General features: G+C 42.5%; 1 protein-coding gene across 1 annotated transcript in view; it reads right to left on the bottom strand.

The window, feature by feature from the left end:
- Positions 1 to 12,277: 12,277 nt before the first annotated feature.
- The window catches only part of LOC124596652 (rap guanine nucleotide exchange factor 6-like), a 474,460-nt gene continuing 467,391 nt past the window's right edge, over positions 12,278 to 19,346 (bottom strand). The window contains exon 5 of the mRNA XM_047135886.1: positions 12,278 to 12,365. Coding sequence (XP_046991842.1) covers positions 12,278 to 12,365 — 88 coding nt within the window. The remainder of the gene's footprint in view (positions 12,366 to 19,346) is intronic.

Raw genomic sequence — 19,346 nt, 5'->3', positions numbered from 1 at the left:
CTCTGCTCCCTAGCTGTTTTGGCTGCAGTGTGGTTTCACTGACGGTTGTTGTGTACCCCTTATTTTTATACTAGATTTTATTTCCTTGTTTTTCCATATTTACATTTTATGTCAGCGTATCAGTAGCGTTTGACAAGGTCAGGCAGCACTAAAGAACGCAGGCTAGGGGCCATAGTCGCCAATCGCCGACAGGGTGCCTTTCGATGTAGTTCTGTCTTATGACCGTGCTCTCAGAAATTGCTAGTTTTCGGTTAAGAGAGATTGAGTATTGTGAGATAATGACGTTTTTGTAAATAAACACATCGAAAGGGCATCTACGAACATTATTTCAAGTGATATAGCTTCCAGCTTCATCACTTAGAAAATGGCTCTGACCACTATAGGACTTAACATTTGAGGTCTTCACTCCCCTAGAACTTAGAACTACTTAAACCTAACTAACCTAAGGACATCACACACATTCATGCCCCAGGCAAGATTCGAACCTTTGACCGTAGCGGTCGCGCGGTTCCAGACTGAAGCGCCTAGAACAGCTCGGCCACAACGGCCGGCCCATCACTTAGAAATTAGAGATATAGAGTTGCACTTTTTAGAGAATTCGATGGTGCTGATACCGCTTCTGCGAGGGACAACGACGGGAGTTTTGTGGTAAAACAGATAGCAGGAAATCCTACACGACCACGAGGACTGATTGTCTTAATGTCTGAGAGTCTCGGATGGGAAAGCACGTCCATCGTCTACGACTCCCCAACTAAGGTGTGGTTTAGTAAGAAAATGGGGGATCTTACACGGTATTCTAAAAGCTCTTTCGCTGCACGAGTCGCCACCTAGCTGCTGGTAATTTACAGATGTCTGCAGATCGGGACATAGTCCTGGATAATACGTAGCGTAACTGAAGAGTTGATGTGTGGAAGGACGCGCACCTCGATGGCGCGATAGGCAGCCATCATGTTGTTACGTGTGGCGACTTTTGTCTGGTATTCTGACAACGTGATTTGACAGTAATATTCTGCCAATGATAAGTCCCAGACAGTGATGATATTTGGGTGGCTCCGGGGCTGTTATATTCCAGCTGATTTTCAATTTTCATTTGAAATGCGCATGTCCGAGTTTTGTCTGGATTTGGATAGATTAGATTAGATTAGATTAGATTAGATTAATACTAGTTCCATGGATCATGAATACGATATTTCGTAATGATGTGGAACGAGTCGAATTTTCCAATACATGACATAATTAGGTTAATTTAACAACATACTTAAGTTAATATAACAAATTTATTTTTTGTGTTTTTTTGTTTTCTTTATTTTTTTATATTTTTTTGCTTTTTTTTCTTAATTTATATCTAAAAATTCCTCTATGGAGTAGAAGGAGTTGTCATTCAGGAATTCTTTTAATTTCTTCTTAAATACTTGTTGGTTATTTGTCAGACTTTTGATGCTATTTGGTAAGTGACCAAAGACTTTAGTGCCAGTATAATTCACCCCTTTCTGTGCCAAAGTTAGGTTTAATCTTGAATAGTGAAGATCGTCCTTTCTCCTAGTATTGTAGTTATGCACACTGCTATTACTTTTGAATTGGGTTTGGTTGTTAATAACAAATTTCATAAGAGAGTATATATACTGAGAAGCTACTGTGAATATCCCTAGATCCTTAAATAAATGTCTGCAGGATGATCTTGGGTGGACTCCAGCTATTATTCTGATTACACGCTTTTGTGCAATAAATACTTTATTCCTCAGTGATGAATTACCCCAAAATATGATGCCATATTAAGGCAATGAGTGAAAATAGGCGTAGTAAGCTAATTTACTAAGATGTTTATCACCAAAATTTGCAATGACCCTTATTGCATAAGTAGCTGAACTCAAACGTTTCAGCAGATAATCAATGTGTTTCTTCCAATTTAATCTCTCATCAATGGACATACCTAAAAATTTGGAATATTCTACCTTAGCTATATGCTTCTGATTAAGGTCTATATTTATTAATGGCGTCATACCATTCACTGTACGGAACTGTATGTACTGTGTCTTATCAAAATTCAGTGAGAGTCCGTTTACAAGGAACCACTTAGTAATTTTCTGAAAGACAGTATTGACAATTTCATCAGTTAATTCTTGTTTCTCAGGTGTGATTACTATACTTGTATCATCAGCGAAGAGAACTAACTTTGCCTCTTCATGAATATAGAATGGCAAGTCATTAATATATAATAAGAACAACAAAGGACCCAAGACTGACCCTTGTGGAACCCCATTCTTGATAGTTCCGCAGTTTGAGGAATGTGCTGATCTTTGCATGTTACGAGAACTACTTATTTCAACTTTCTGCACTCTTCCAGTTAGGTATGAATTAAACCATTTGTGCACTGTCCCACTCATGCCACAATACTTGAGCTTGTCTAGCAGAATTTCATGATTTACACAATCAAAAGCCTTTGAGAGATCACAAAAAATCCCAATGGGTGGTGTTCGGTTATTCAGATCATTCAAAATTTGACTGGTGAAAGCATATATGGCATTTTCTGTTGAAAAACCTTTCTGGAAACCAAACTGACATTTTGTTAGTACTTCATTTTTACAGATATGTGAAGCTACTCTTGAATACATTACTTTCTCAAAAATTTTGGATAAAGCTGTTAGAAGGGAGATTGGACGGTAATTGTTGACATCAGATCTATCCCCCTTTTTATGCAATCTATTTCATTTGTAATGTGTGTCCAAGGTGTCGAGAGCAGTGTGGAGTTTGTTTTCAAGATCTTCGAAAGTTTTTCAAAAAGCTCCTGAGACAAAGCTGTATTGAGTTCCTTTACTGTACTACAGGTTTCAGTCTTCGACTACCATAGGGTAAGAAATAACAGCAATGGAACTCATAAAATCACACAAATTCAGACATGGGGGCTACATGTGTGTGACATGTAAGTTGTCGTGTTCATTATTTCGTACCAGATGATGGCACAAGACTGACTGATAGTATAATAAAGGAATGTAATACAGTTTTGCGCAATAAGCTACTGTTGATAGCCGTTTGAGACAATTATTTCTTCAAAACCTTTTGCTTGGGTACCAGGCGATAGATCGTCCGCATAAGAGCCTTATGTTGCAGCTGGTGGGCTGGTAATCCGTGTCTACATTACATATATGTTCTGGACGAATGCAAAGTTTTTTGTGGTCTCTATTACATCACACTTTTTTGTGCACTATTTTGTATGACAGTGCCAGAGATTGGCGGCCGCAAGCGGCTTCAGGGTTCCTGTTCATTAGTAACTGTTGGATATGTTTTCTACCTTGCCTCCTTTTAAGTTCGTTAACTGCAAACAGGATGACTTCCCCGATTAACATACTACCACCTTTTTGTAGGAGTTTACTTCGTTAAATAAAGGAATTTCTTCTGTCGTATGCGAATCGAATTGAAAGAGATCGTTTACATAAAATTAAACTATAGTAACCGCAAGGAACCTTAATACAAAGTACCGCATACAGTACCATCTGCCACGCTCCACAGTGGTTCGCGAAGTACAAACTTAGATGCAGAAAAATGAAGCGAATTTAACCTAAATGAGCACACTATGCAGGCAGACTGTATCCTATCAACCATTAATGTGCGCTCTCCCTCTCGCTCGCCCATTTCAAGAGGACTGTCGCTATAATACTGTATTTCGTTTCACAGTACAGCTGGTAGAGGCGCTTCCGACAGCGAAGCAGTAGCACAATACCCTGGTGTCCACCAGAAGTCAGGTCTGACGAGCTGCGCGACACCTGCCTTCGTACTGGAGGCGGCGGGCGCCAGACAAAAAGCGCGAAAAAACCAGACGTGTGACAGAGGAGGGACACGTGTCCGCGCGTGGGCGGATGTCCGCATTTCGTATGCATCACGGAGCCCGCCACGGAGGGCGCAAAAAATTTAATCTCTGCCCCGTGGCTGACGGTGGAAAAATAGCCGCAGGGGGGATGGCGGATGTTCCGTCAAACACCACACTCCCGCCGGCAGCATGCGCGTGAAAAACGAGAAAGAAACGGAATGAAACGCATTCCGAAAGGCTGCAGCGTGCAACACAGGCGCTACACACCTCACTTCCGGTACCTGCGGTGCCGACCCTACCTCAAAGCAGCGGGAGAGGAGTGGGGTACTACCTCCCTTCAACTCGCATACATATAGCTCACTCCCCCCTCTTTTTTTATCTTTTCCTTCCCTCCTCTGCTCTTCTCTCTCTCTCTCTCTCTCTCTCTCTCTCTCTCTCTCTCTCTCTCCCCCATTCTCTATAGTGTGTGTGTGTGTGTGTGTGTGTGTGTGTGTGTGTGTGTGTGTGTGTGTGTGTGGTTCATTGCTCTTATGTCCAGTCATGTTCGTCATGCTTTAAATGACATTTTCCGCCTTTTTCTGGAACTGCTTTTATTGTGCTATTCCAATTTCGGCTTATGCAAATTGTCAGACGTAATATTAGATTCACAAGCTGCGACATAGTCGCGAATTGAATAGTGACCCTAAAATAGAATACATTTCCTTTACTTCAAGTCTATGGTCACAAATTTTCGTGTCACCAGACTATCGGTTTCGGCCTATAATGACCATCTTCAGATCCGTTTTAGAGATCTGAAGATGGTCATTATAGGCCGAAACCAGTAGTCTGGTGGTGGTGGTGGTGGTGGTGGTGGTGGTGGTGGTGGTGGTTAGTGTTTAACGTCCCGTCGACAACGAGGTCATTAGAGACGGAGCGCAAGCTCGGGTGAGGGAAGGACTGGGAAGGAAATCGGCCGTGCCCTTTCAAAGGAACCATCCCGGCATTTGCCTGAAACGATTTAGGGAAATCACGGAAAACCTAAATCAGGATGGCCGGAGACGGGATTGAACCGTCGTCCTCCCGAATGCGAGTCCAGTGTGCTAACCACTGCGCCACCTCGCTCGGTCCAGTAGTCTGGTGACACGAAAATTTGTGACCATACACGTGAAGTAAAGGAAATTTATAAGATGAGATGCCATACTACAGCATAGAAACAGGTTCAAACAACATCCTTGTAGGGCTGTTTCACTCTTGATGGTCTGAAGGACTTCGAAAATTAAGTTACACATTATCACGGCAGGCCAAGTAACTTATTCACTGCTGCACTACACTTCACAGTGACATAGATACGTGACAGTTTTTCCAACATCGTCACCAAGTCTCGGTAAACAATGAATGGTTGGAGCTGACTACTAATCGTCTACTACCTCGACCACGGAAACCTGCACTTTGGTCTCGAAGCCGCCTCAGACGTGTGAACGTCCTAACCGTTGAAGAAACTTCTCTTCCTCCATCCAGATGTTCCTTCAGCTCGCCGAAAAGATGTGAATCGCACGATGCCACACCTGGACTTCCCGTTCAGCATTACCTTAGTCTGTGCCACCTTCGTTGAATTGTTGGTACCATTTCACGACGGCTTGTGGCCACATTGCATATGCTCCACAGACTGCCAAAATTCCACGGCGACTGTGTGCAATTTTTACGTTTGGCCCACATGGATCTTATTGTCCCACGTACTTCACCTTAGGAGTTCTTTTCCGACAGCTGCGTCACTTCTCTCACGCTGCGTTGCACGGTTATGCTTACAGCAGCATAACTGTCTCTGCAGCACACCCGAAACATGTACCCTCTTTTGACAATGCGCCACTCTTGTTTCGTAACGGTCTTAGCGCGGGGACTGATCCGCCAGAACATTGTGACCACCGACCTGCAATCGATATAGCCCGTTCAGTCGGTCAGACACACGCTCTGTGCATATTATATCAGTGAGCGAGGTGTCCGTGTGTAGAATGGGAAAGGCGCGGGATCTGTTTTAGTTAGATTGTCATGTCCCGGAGGCTCGGCACGAGCATTTCGGAAACTGCACGACTTAGCGGGTCTTCGAGGAGTGCTGTGGTGTTTTTAATACATGGGGGAACCAAGGTGAAACCACGTCCAGACGCCGTGAAATTTGGCAACCACCCCACACTACAGAGGTAGGACATTGTAAGCTGTGCAGACTGGTAAAACAGGACAGGCGAACTGTGGCGAAACTAATGTCAGGCTTTAATGCTGGGCAGAGTACAAGTCCGAACATACGGCGCACCCACACACTCCTAACGATGGGCCTCCACAGCCGACGACCCATGCATGTGTCAATGTCAAAAGCATGACATTGGCAACAACACCGAATTGGGCACGTGACCATTGGCACTGTCCGCATCTCGTGGTCGGGCGGTAGCGTTCTCGCTTCCCACGCCCGGGTTCCCGGGTTCGATTCCCGGCGGGGTCAGGGATTTTCTCTGCCTCGTGATGACTGGGTGTTGTGTGATGTCCTTAGGTTAGTTAGGTTTAAGTAGTTCTAAGTTCTAAGGGACTGATGACCATAGATGTTAAGTCCCATAGTGCTCAGAGCCATTTGAACCATCGGCACTGGACGTTGGTGCAGTGACAGAGCGTTGCATAGTCTCATGAATCTAAGTCTACATCACACTCTTCAAGCCACCTAATGGTGTGTGGCGGAGAGTACTTTCTGTAGCATTATCTGATCCCTCCAACCCAGTTCCGCTCGGAATGAATCCCGAAACCACCTCCATGATGCCCGTGGGAGGGCGCGAATCCGTCGTCTTGCATGGGAACAGCTCCTGACACCTACACTGCGGAACGGAAACAAGCTGGCAGCGGCTCCATTATGCTCTGGGGAACAGTTATGTGGGCATCCATAGCCCTATGTGGGCATCCATAGTCCAATGGAGCTCGTGCAAGGCATTTGACGGCCAAGGTGTATCATACCATGTCCACCCCTTCATGACAATCTTGTAACACAACGGCAGTCGCATTTTTCAACAAGATAACGCGGCATGTCTCAAGGCCAGGAGTGTCAGTGTGGTGAGTTGTAACTGGTGTGCTGGGCCCCTTAACTCGCCAGATCTGAACCCGATCGAACACATCTGGTATGTGATCGAACGTGGCGTCACAGCTCATCGCCCCACTCCCCAGAATTCACGGGAATTAGGTGACGTGTGTGTAGATGGGATGCCAACTCCCTCCAGCAACCTACCAAGGTCTCATTGCATCCACGCCACGACGCGTCGCCGTTGTTGTATGAGATGTGGACAATCGATTATTTGATAGTTGATGTTCTGGCTGATCAGTGCACTTCCTTTGTCCGCACGTAATGAAGTGAACTGCTGTTATCAATTCTCTACGTCCAGTGACTTCAACCTGCATGTATCCAACGCATGTCACCTATTTAATTGATAACAGCCGTTGACTATTACAATCAATGGTGATACAGACCTACAAGGATATCATTATTTGTTACCAGTTTGTACGTCTTAGTATGGCATCGCATCTTACACCTGACATAAGCCGAAATCGCAATAACACAATGAAAATAGTTACAACCAAAAGTGGGCGATAATGTCATTTAAACAATTTATTGAAACTGTGGACCCACATTACAAGAAGTTGTTCAAAACAAACTGTGTCAGCTGTAGACATACAAACGTCAAAATTTAAATGGTGGGATGACATTATTCCGTAATATTCTAGTAGTGATTACTCTGCAGAATGATTTTTCTATTAAAATGGTCTGTACGACTGGGTACGATACTCTTCACGGACTGTGTCTCGCGTCTACCACGGCGAATTTTGTTTACTTTCCGTTGGCAACGTTTCAGTGTTGCCGCACTTCTGGGCGACTATGGCTTTCAAGCAACCTTTTGCACTTCGAAGTTCAAAACTGGCGCCATTGCTGCTAGCTGCCATCCATATACAGGGTGTTACAAAAGGGTACGGCCAAACTTTCAGGAAACATTCCTCACACACAAAGAAAGGAAATATGTTATGTGGACATGTGTCCAGAAACGCTTACTTTCCATGTTAGAGTTCATTTTATTACTTCTCTTCAAATCACATTAATCATGGAATGGAAACACACAGCAACAGAACGTACCAGCGTGACTTCAAACACTTTGTTACAGGAAATGTTCAAAATGTCCTCCGTTAGCGAGGATACATGCATCCACCCTCCGTCGCATGGAATCCCTGATGCGCTGATGCAGCCCTGGAGAATGCCGTATTGTATCACAGCCGTCCACAATACGAGCACGAAGAGTCTCTACATTTGGTACCGGGGTTGCGTAGACAAGAGCTTTCAAATGCCCCCATAAATGAAAGTCAAGAGGGTTTGAGGTCAGGAAATCGTGGAGGCCATAGAATTGATCCGCCTCTACCAATCCATCGGTGACCGTTACGAACACTTCGACTGAAATGTGCAGGAGCTCCATCGTACATGAACCACATCTGTCTTCCTTCTAAAGGCACATGTTCTGGCAGCACAGGTAGAGTATCCCGTATGAAATCATGATAACGTGCTCCATTGAGCGTAGGTGGAAGAGCATGGGGCCCAAACTAAAATGAGCTCTAACATGGAAATTAAGCGTTTCCGGACACATGTCCACATAACATCTTTTTTTTATATGTGTGTGAGGAATGTTTCCTGAAAGTTTGGCTGTACCTTTTTGTAACACCCTGTATAGAACTCATCCATATTCCTGAGCAGTAGTTGTCCCGATGGCACGATTTTTCTTATCACTACACTCCGACAACGACCTTCGCAAGTCAAACTTAGTATTTTATCCTGCCTCAGCAACTGTAGTCGTATATAATTAATAAGCAACCATTTGCATAAAGGAAAATTAATTTGTTTTGTGCAACTCTTGCAATCGATTTTAAAAGTATTTCCTGATTAACTAGAGACATGAAACTTTTAACATACCTTAGAACTGGTTGACAATGCAATATTAACTGGCTTTCGTGTCTGGTGTGTGGCAAAGGGTGCTTTGTATACCACTGCCATTTCTACTTTTATTCCTGTTTCAGTCGCGTTCGGTTCGCAGGAAGAAAGATTGCCGGTAAGCCTCCTCATGAGCTGCAGTATTTCTAATTTCAGTTTTCATACTTTCGGGACATACATGAAGGAAATAGAAATATATTTGTTGGCTCAGATGAAAAAAAAAATCTGAAATATGTCAGATGTTTGTCATATTCTCATAAATATGTTTGAAATCTATTGAAAAATTTCGCATACGCAAACCTAAAAAAAAAAACAGAATAAATATCTAATTAAAATTATTTTTAACTCAAAAACTTGTTAACTTGGACTGAGAAGTATAAACCAATTTTTCTTAGCTCCTTACAGATTCCTAACCACATATGCATAATCCTGAAAATCTGTGGTTGCGGATTTTTAATAGTTATCAAAATATTTGTAAGATTCAAAATGATAACCTGTGAACTATGCGATAAAAGAGGCAAACAACTCATGCATCAGCTATGTTCTGTATGCGCCCCATGTTTCTCAGTTTTAAATCTTTAAAGTGATTTCACAGCCATTAAAAATTCAGTCTCGAATTATCACGACTATCTGCATGGCGTTAGGAATGTGTGTGGGGGTAGGAAAAATTATTTTATATTTTTAGTGCAGTTTAAATACCTGTTATATTAAAAAATATATTTTATTTGAATAATTACAGTATTATTTTTTCAGATAAGCTGGAAGTATTGATTTGATCAACACATTTCTTTGTATTCCTTTACTGCTTGCTCGATGTACAGATTAAATAACACCGGTGGGAGGCCGTAACCTGTCTCACCTACGGTTACCCTTTCACATCTTTCAACTCTTATAGTTCCAATCTGGTTTCTGTACAAGCTGTAAATAACCTTTCGTTTCCAGTGTGATCCCAGCTGCCTTCAAAATCCCAAAGAGTCCAGGCGACGTTGTAAAAAAACCTCTCTAAATCTGAACTATCCACCCACCAAGTTCCAAGACTTATTTTACTCCTGGCGTATAAGCGACGACAACGCAATACGACAGCAGCTTGAACTGACAATTGTAAACAACAGACGCGCATTCGGCCAGTCAGTTTTAAATAGTGAACGTGAGGCCGTAGTACGTCAGTGTTGTTGCGTGATGAATCGCAATGGAGCAACATGTCCAAATGAAGTGTTCAAGATATTTTCCACAATGTTTTGAAGAGAAAAGTGTGTGCGAAGTTTATTTTTTTTTTCCGGGAGTCAAGGCGTGCGGGACGACGACCGTGTAGCCTGTCGCTATTGGATTGAAATGCAAAACGCGGGCAATTATTTTTTGGAAAAAATCCTCATAGGCAACTCGACTTCCTGTGATCAGTACTAACCTACCACAGAACAACAAACTGTAGAAATTGACATCAAAGATCAAGGCGCTGGCGACATAACCGACATTGAAGCCATTGTGACGTGCGAGTTGAACAACGTCCCACAGAAGCACTTTTCTGACAGCTTCACATGGTTGTGTGAACGATCTGTGCCTTGTAGACCAGTAGAGAGAGACTACAGAAGACCCGAGGGATTAAAATACCATCTCCTAATGTTTCTATTTTTCATTAATTCAGTCTCCAAACTTTTTGAACCGACGGGTTATGTCGGTAGGCCTTACACAAAATTACTTCCTCATACAAAGAAACCGGTCCTCCCCCTCAAGAATTGGGCAGTAGACGATGCCGTGGCTATCCAGGCGACAATGCCCACTATGCAGTGATGCCGCCAACTATAGTCTTGAATTGGCACGTCACCTTTGAATTATCTTGCAGTGATTTAGTAATCACGAAAGAATTTAGTAACAGTCTTTCTTCAGAAAATCTTTGAGTAGCTGAGAAGTTTCTGAATCGCTGGCATGCATAGTACGACGTCAGGACACGTAAAAATATTTCTCTCACGTCTCCGTCTTCCACAACAAAAATATATTTCTAAGTTAGCGCATTAAGATGCTATTTTAATTTGGTTAAGGGGGTAGGCACGGTAGATGGTGATACTGTCACTCCCAGAGATGTACATCGCTTCATTTTCTGACAGTATTGGGATGAGATTAGATTAGTTTTTCGTTCCATAGATCCATGCTGAGGAGATCCTCGTGGATGTGGAACATGTCAATTTTTTTAAAGCTGAAATAACAATACTAATAGTATGAATACATACATCATTTCTCTTTATTAAAAAATTCGCCAATGGAGTAGGAGAAGTTGGCCATTAGTATGTCTTCAGGCGCCTTTTGAACTGTAACAAAATTTTTTATGTTTGCTGGCAAATTATTGAAGATGAATGTTCCTGAGTAGTGGACCCCTTTTTGAACTAAAGTAAGTGCTTTTAAGTCCTTGTGCAGGTCATTTTTGTTCCTGCTATTGTATGTATGAACTGAGGTGTTTGTTGGAAAAGAGAGATATATTATTTAGGACAAATTTCATTAAGGAGTAGATATACTGAGAGGCAGTAATTAGTATACCCAGTTCTTTGAAAAGGTTTCTGCAGGACGTCCGTGAATTTACTCCACAAATAATACGTATTACACGCTTTTGGACTCTGAAAACTTTTGTTTGACTTGAAGAGTTACCCCAAAATATTATACTATATGACATTATGGAATGAAAGTAGGCGAAGTATGCAAGATTTTTCATTTTTATGTCGCCTATGTCAGCTAACACACGAATTGCAAATACAGATTTGTTAAGGCGTTCCTACAGTTCTGTGGTGTGCTCCTCCCAACTGAATTTATTATCAAGTTGTAATCTCAGGAATTTAAGACTGTCAACCTCTTCTATCTGCTCTTCTTCACACTTTATGCATATGCTGGGAGGAAACCTCTTACAGGTTCTGAATTGCATATAGTGAGCCTTTTTGAAGTTTAATGTCAGTGAGTTGGCTTTAAACCATTTATTAATGTCTATGAAAATATCATTAGCAGATCATTCTAGAACTACACTCGACATACTATTTATTGCAATACTTGTGTCATCTGCAAACAAAATGAACTCTGCTTCTGGCAGTGTAACTGATGAGAGATCATTAATGTACACAAGAAAAAGGAATGGCCCTAAGATGGATCCTTGTGGGGACACCAAATGTAATTTCTTCCCATTCTGATGATGACTGATGACTTAATTCACTAGTCCCTTGCACTGACACCCTTTGTTTCCTGTTAGCGAGGTATGACTTGAACCATTTTGCAGCACTGCCCGGGACACCATAGAATTCTAATTTATTTAAAAGGATGTTGTGGTTCACACAATCAAATGCCTTTGACAAATCACAGAAAATACCTGCTGCTCGTAATTTGTTATTTGATGCGGGTATTATGTGGCGTCTCTCAGAACTGGGTGCTGCTTTTGGATATTCGCGGTAAATATCTGTAGTTTTCAACTCTTACACATTATTATTTACGTATACTATAGTGTGTTCTGCGGTGGGCACTTACCTGGATCGCGGCAGGAACATGGAGCCATCGATGAACACGGAACCGGACAGCAGGATGTACCAGCACGTCGACAGTTCGCCAGTGCTGCCAACAAAACGCCCAATTGGTTCACTTCCTCTTACAAATCAGCACGTGCAAACATACACTGTGCAGTTTATGAAGTGTAAACAGCAAGATTTAAATATATACGAAATCATACCTTTTAACTATAAACCAATAATACACAATACCGTCATTTTACAGTGGGACAAAAATTATAAGGACAGGGAAGAACGTAAATAGATAATTGCATGTACGTGGCATAGAATAGCTTCATTGATTTTCAAATGATTAAAAGTATTTACAAATTAGCGTGTCGTGAGTGGCCGATCTGACTTCGATTTTAAGTAACAGTAGTGCCGCCGTATCATAGCGTGTGAAAGCTACGACCGACGCGCAGGTGTTCACCACAAAGCTGTGTCAAATTATGGGAGGACGATGTCAGAGTTTGCTCCTCTCCCACTGGTAGCTGAGTACAGCTGAAGCGAAAGCCACTTACCATTTAAGAATTTGTTTTAAATACAAAGAGACCATAATGAAGACATTTCATTCTGAAACATGCAGATCATTTCAGGCATTCATTCAATTCTTAGCATTACAGCAGCACTGGGTACGAGTAGTGGGCCAAGATCCCAGAAAGAATTTGCTCTTAAAACGCAATATTAGGCTGCGCAAAGACTTATGTACTCTTTCTGCTGTTGCATCGGCGCGTAATGCAGGTAAGCTATGTCCTTGGTGAAGCTATGACTGGCAGAACCAAAGACAAAGGTTATATATATCATGCGCGCGCGCGCACGCGCACACACACACACACACACACACACACACACACACACACACACACACACACAAAACCACAACCACAACCAGAATACTTCTACCTCCTCCCTTTCCTCATTTTCTCTTTGTATGCTTTGGATTAACTGTTCACTTCCCTCCTCCCTTCACCCACTTTCCACTTACATAATTAACTACCACACTACTCTATCCTCCTTATGCATGTAAAACATATGAACACAAATAAAATAGCAAATTACACTATGGCAAACAAAAACAAAAGAAGTTTTCTACATAAATTGAAAACTAGAACTAACAGTTAAGTTGACAACACTACTAACACAGGACACACAATCATTTAACCAGCGGAAAGTAAACAAACATTATTGGTGCAATATTTTGTCATAGTTTACATTTAGAAATGCGTAAAGCTGCAAACCAAGGTGAAATAAGGCCTTACTATGGAGTACCTCCGAAAAATACACGCAGACGACACTTCGATATGGAAGCGGAAATCAGACAAAAACGCTGTAGATAAAAAATCACACTTCAATATCTTTTGAAAGTCTGTTCTTACTCATCCTGGATACTGATAAACCGCTTCAGTTATATTTGGTCCTTTATTTTTATATAGCTCCTGGTTTCATGGCATTACGAGCCTCTTTAAAAATGGTTCAAATGGCTCTAAGCACTATGCGACTTAACATCTGAGGTCATCAGTCCCCCAGACTTAGAAATACTTAAACTTCTCTTAGCTTTTGTTTAGTAGTGCAGATATTTGCAAATTATTGAGTATTTATTTGCAGTTTTTAAATGAGTTATTATATAGAAAAGCTCCACAGCTGAAGCCATCAACCTTTTACTACACTTGAGAGCGTGTCTCGAGTAACATGTTGTCAACATGAACTCGACAACGTTGATTTCGTAGTCACCATTATATTTGCTTTGAATACTTTTAACAGGATGAGGGTATCAATAAGTGTGGATGACCAAGAACGAAGTGCTTGGATTAAAAAGGGTGTAAGCCAAGTATGTAGTCTTTCTCCCCTACTGTTCAATCTGTAAATCGAAGAAGCAATGATTGAAATAAAAGAAAGCTTCAGGAGTGGAATTAAAATTCAAGGTGAAAGGGTATCAATGATACGATTCGATGACGACTTCGCTATCTTTAGTGAAAATGAAGAAGAACTACATGATATGCTGAATGGAATGAACAGTCCAATGAGTACAGAATGTGGATTAAGAGTAAATCGAAGAAAGACAAAAGTAATGACAAGTAGCAGAAATGAGAACAGCCAGAAACTTAGCATGAAGATTGATGTCACGAAGTAATTAAAGTTAAGGAATTCTGCTACCTGGGCAGCAGATTAACCAATGACGGACGGAGTAAGGAGGACATCAAAAGCAGACTAGTCCTGGAAAAAAACAGCATTTCTGGACAAGAGAAGTTTACTAATATCAAACGTAGGCCTTAATCTGAAGAAGAAATCTCTGAGAATGTACGCTTGGAGCACAGCATTATACGGTAGTGAGGCACGGACTGTGGGAAAACGGGAACAGAAGAGAATCAAAGCATTTGAGACGTGGTGCTACAGACGAATGCTAAAAATTTGGTGGACTCATAAGGTAAGGAATGAGGAGGGTCTGCGCAGAATCAGATGGGAAAGGAATAATTGTAAAACACTGAAAGAGAAGGGACAGGATGATAGGACATCTGTTAAGACACGAAGAAATGACTTCCATGGTACTAGAGGGAGCTGTAGAGCGCAAAAACTGTAGAGGAAGACAGGAATTGGAACACATATAGCAAAAAATTGAGAACGTAGCATTTGAAAGTGCTTCTCTGAGATGAAGAGGTTGGCGCAAGAGAGGAATTCGTGGTGAGATGCATCAAAGCATCCACAAGACTGGTGCTCCCCCCCCCCCCAAAAAAAAAGGGGGGTATCAAATTCATCACCCCAGCCTCTGCTCTGAAGAGCTCCAGAGGCTTAAATTGGCCCCCTCCGTAACCAGAGGAGGACACCTAGTTGCTATGGAACTTCGTATATTTCAATGTAAGTCAAGTTACGCATCACAGCACATTACTGTTGTAGATTTTATCATGCTCAGTCTTATTGCATCAGACATATTCACTCCCATCTTGGAAGATAACACTGTGTACATATGGTGACTACTCTGTGCAGCCTGTTCTACAACTGCCGGCAATCCCTGAACAAAAGCGATTTGCGCAGCCTACCACCAATACAAAATTGCAGTTACTTTCTTGTCATTCATTTATTCTCCACCAAGTAACTACAATACGGTTAGACAGTTTTACAATATGCTGTCGACGACAGCATCCATTTCTTTTCCCACCAACACTACATAGGTCAGTGACAACATTACACTTACTTTCGTAAGTCCATCTCCGCCACTGTCTATAGTAACGCATTTTACATAAAATCTCACTTATCAACTGCAAATATGTACTCACTTCATAAACTGCAAACAACTCCACTGTGTAAACACAAAGCCAGTGAAGATATTTTGTCTGTTCAGTTAAGAGAACTGGATAGGCAATGCTGTGGAGGTATGGTGTGTCTAAAGTGGGAAGTAAGCAGTGTCCGTGGTGGTGGAAGTTGCCTCCCTGAGTGAAAGCTACAGCTGACGCACAGGCTGAGTATCGACCCAATCGATTCGGTCCATATGCTTCTCTCATCACCTGTGATTCATATGGTGAGCTGCGCAAATGTCGAAATAACTTTGTAACATACCCTTTAGTGGCTTTCTGTGGCGTAGTACAGTAGGCAGAGTGGGTAAGCATCTGCTTGCTCTTCAGTTTGACGACCTATGAAGTAAGAAATTCGGCGACCTACCTTCCCTCGCTCATGTCCTCTCCATCCATCCATTCCTCCCCCTGCCCCTCCCACCCCCGCACGCCCTGAACATAATTTATCCCATACGGTTCTACTGCACGTAGATACGGTTACACACAACTAATATTTGTTCTTACCTCGCTTCATTTAAAATAATCAATTTTAAATTACTAAAAGTTATTTTCATTATCTCCGAATTTTCCACCCCCTGCTATGCGGTGATTATTCGTTCTACAGAAAAAAATTAATAGAACCCTTTTTGTAGGAAATTTAATGCAACCGAATTTTGCACTGGGAAGCATTTTCGCCAGAAGACTAGGAAAACCAAAAAGAAAAAAGAAAAATGTGGTTCCCACACTAACGCCCCATCGGTCAGGGTTTTTAGTGTTGTCCGGACAAAATAACACTCGTGCGCACAGTTGTGGGTCCTTAGATGGCTTTTGGAAAAGTACAATTGTCCATAAACTGCGCTGCTTAGTCTGTCTATTGCAACTCTCCCGCTGCTGACTGTAGTGGGACGTTGCTGTCTGGGCTGAGCGGCGCTCAGCTGTGACGTAAGCAAGCGCACTGCAGCAGTGGCTTACGGAACTCCGTGGGGCAGGGGCGGCCAAGATTCCGGCTCGCGGGTCATACGGGGGCACGAGTGCCAAAGCGCTCAGCCTCACTGCACATTTCCCCCACCGCCATGTTGCGCTGTCTGAGCGCAGGGAGGGAGAAGAGGTGAATAATGCGAACACGCCGCATTTACATTGCAGTGCAGGCAACTGTCGGCATGTGGATAGACGCAGACAATGTCATGGAGTTTCACACTTCAGTTCCCACGTAGTTGTGAGTTATTTACTTTCAAAATCGAAAAAAAAGTTATTTACACAAAATTGTCGTTTACACAAAATTGTCGATCGAAATAGTGTAGCACTTTTGCAACCTCATTTTGGAAACTTGGAAACTACCTGACGAAAGCAATGTAGATGTCCTGGGCAGATACAACGTACAATAATTTTTCATTAATCAGTTACATCTGCACATGTGCAGGGGCGCTTTCAACTGAAACTGCAAACCGTCTCTAAGCCAGATGCATGATTGACAGTGTCCTCAAAACCTTTATAAAATTATCCTTTTAATTCTTCCAAGGCCACAATTAATTCTTCAAGTATCACATTTACTTACAGAACTTTACTGTCTTTGTCAGCATGTGTTCCTCCTACATCGCGATTTTCTTTTCTAATAGATCCGCTTGAAATCAGTCTTACCATGGAAAGTGTGCAGTCAAATCCACTTAAAATGTGAAGTCTGCAATCCATTCTGGATGTTCTAATTTTCGTTCCTCCACTCTTTCTTCCTTCTTAATTCTGCGATAACGAATTTTAAGTCGAAAACTAAGTTCAGGCGTACCCCTTGACTTAACCAATGTACTTTGCAGTAACGTATGACGTCTCTATACTCTTCGTTTAGTTCCACTGAAAACTGGTGCATCTGAAACTGGAATAATTCGCGCAACTTCAGAAATTTTGCTATTCGCACCACCGATTTATTCACATGCTCCATGCCTGCAAATTCACCACAAAGTACACTTTGATGTACAGAACAATGACTCCCGTCTGTGGATCGTTGTAATTTTTTGTTATTTCATTGTCAACTAAGCCTTTAAATTCTTCCTGCATGGTATTGTAATGTTGCATAGCAAATATGCAGTACCCCTCTCTTTCGTCATTCCCACAAATTTTAATGGATTATGTAGACAGATCGCTACTCTGCCTCTTTTCGTGCAAACAGCCACTAGGGTCTGTAAACCACCTTTACACCACGATCAAACAGCTAAGGGTAAACAGGGCTGATAGCACGGTTCTGCTGAACTCTTGACAGTTTTGCCCACCGAAAAATGCTGCACCACAATGCTAAATGAAATGTCACGCCTTCCCTTCCTATTCCATCGCTCTTAACATCCTGCGAATGGGAAGACGCTGATTGTCATTCAACTGCGCAATACTTAACGCTCTGCAAAAAAATTATGTGCTGGTAAGTTCCTATGGGACCAAACTGCTGAGGTCATCGGTCCCCAGATTTACACACTACTTAATCTAACTGAAACTAACTTACACTAACGACGACACACACACATACACCCATGTCCAAGGGAGGACACTAACATCCGACAGGGGGAGCTCCGCGAACCGTGACAAGGCGCCCCAGACCACGCGGCTACCACGTGCGGCTCACACTGGCATTAGGCACCTGCAGTCCGACGGTGAGAGTGACAAACGATTTGCGCGCATATTAAAAAAATGCATTCCGAAGGTCATTGTTACGTACTGTCAAAATTATGGCCCAACTTTTCGTGCAGGGTCGATTGCTGGGCTGATATCTTGCTAGAGTGTTTTTCCTCCTTAAAACATGAGATGAAGTTATGTTCACTTGTAAGACAAATAGCGTTCTTCACGAATGATATATAACTACTACACAGATAATCATAAAGATAGATTTTCAGATGCACACTTCGGGAATTGGGTACCACAGCTTAGAGATCTGGACTGGGGGCTGGATGTGTTACAAAATACTTTGTCATCAGTCTCCCAATTACCCTAAGTTTCTTGCTGTCCTATTAGCCTAATCCTGCACAATTTCAATCGGGAGGCAGAAATGAAGGCTCTTCACCTCTTCCATGCAGTTTCAGCTAACAAGTCGTGTTTGTTTTGTACGAGAACATGCTTGATGCAGCTCTCTGCTCTATGATATCCTGTGTAAGTCTCTGCGTCTCCAAATAACTACTCCAACCTATATCCACTTTAAACTGCTTACAGTTTTTTCCCAGTAAATGTCCGTCCATAACCAGCTATTCCTTGATGCCTCAAGATCTGTCCTATAGACCGATCCCTTCATTCAGTCAAACTGCGCCACAAAATTCTGTTTTTCCCGATTCGATTCGGTACTCCCTCGTTAGTAACTAGGCCAACCTTTAGCACTCCTCTAGAGCACCTCATTTCAGAAACTTCTTGTCTGTACTGTTAACTGGCCACCAAGGCTGCCAACCTTAAACAGGTGGAGGCACCACTGCACCGCACGTTCACTCTCCCCCCCCCCCACCCCCCCACCCCCCCCACCCACAACTTGGGAACGGATTTTTATTGCTCGACTTCCAGAAGGACTTCCGTATCGACTCGGCTTAGCACTGCCGGCGGCTGACGTGAAGCGCGTTTCTTTGTCCCGCCGCCCGGAAACCGCGGCATCCTGTAGCCATGGCGACAGTGCACGCCCACCTGTTGCGCTACTTCAAAGCGCCGCCGCTAGAGGGCGCCGGATGTCGTTTCCTCAGGAACTTGTCATCTAAGATCACATTACTACTCTTCTGTTCCTGTCTTTCTTTCATTCTGCAAATAAAACGATGTCTTTCGTTTGT

Source organism: Schistocerca americana, chromosome 1 (genome assembly GCF_021461395.2).
Source record: "Schistocerca americana isolate TAMUIC-IGC-003095 chromosome 1, iqSchAmer2.1, whole genome shotgun sequence".
Lineage (NCBI taxonomy): Eukaryota > Metazoa > Arthropoda > Insecta > Orthoptera > Acrididae > Schistocerca > Schistocerca americana.
This window is presented reverse-complemented; position numbering and strand designations above follow the sequence as displayed.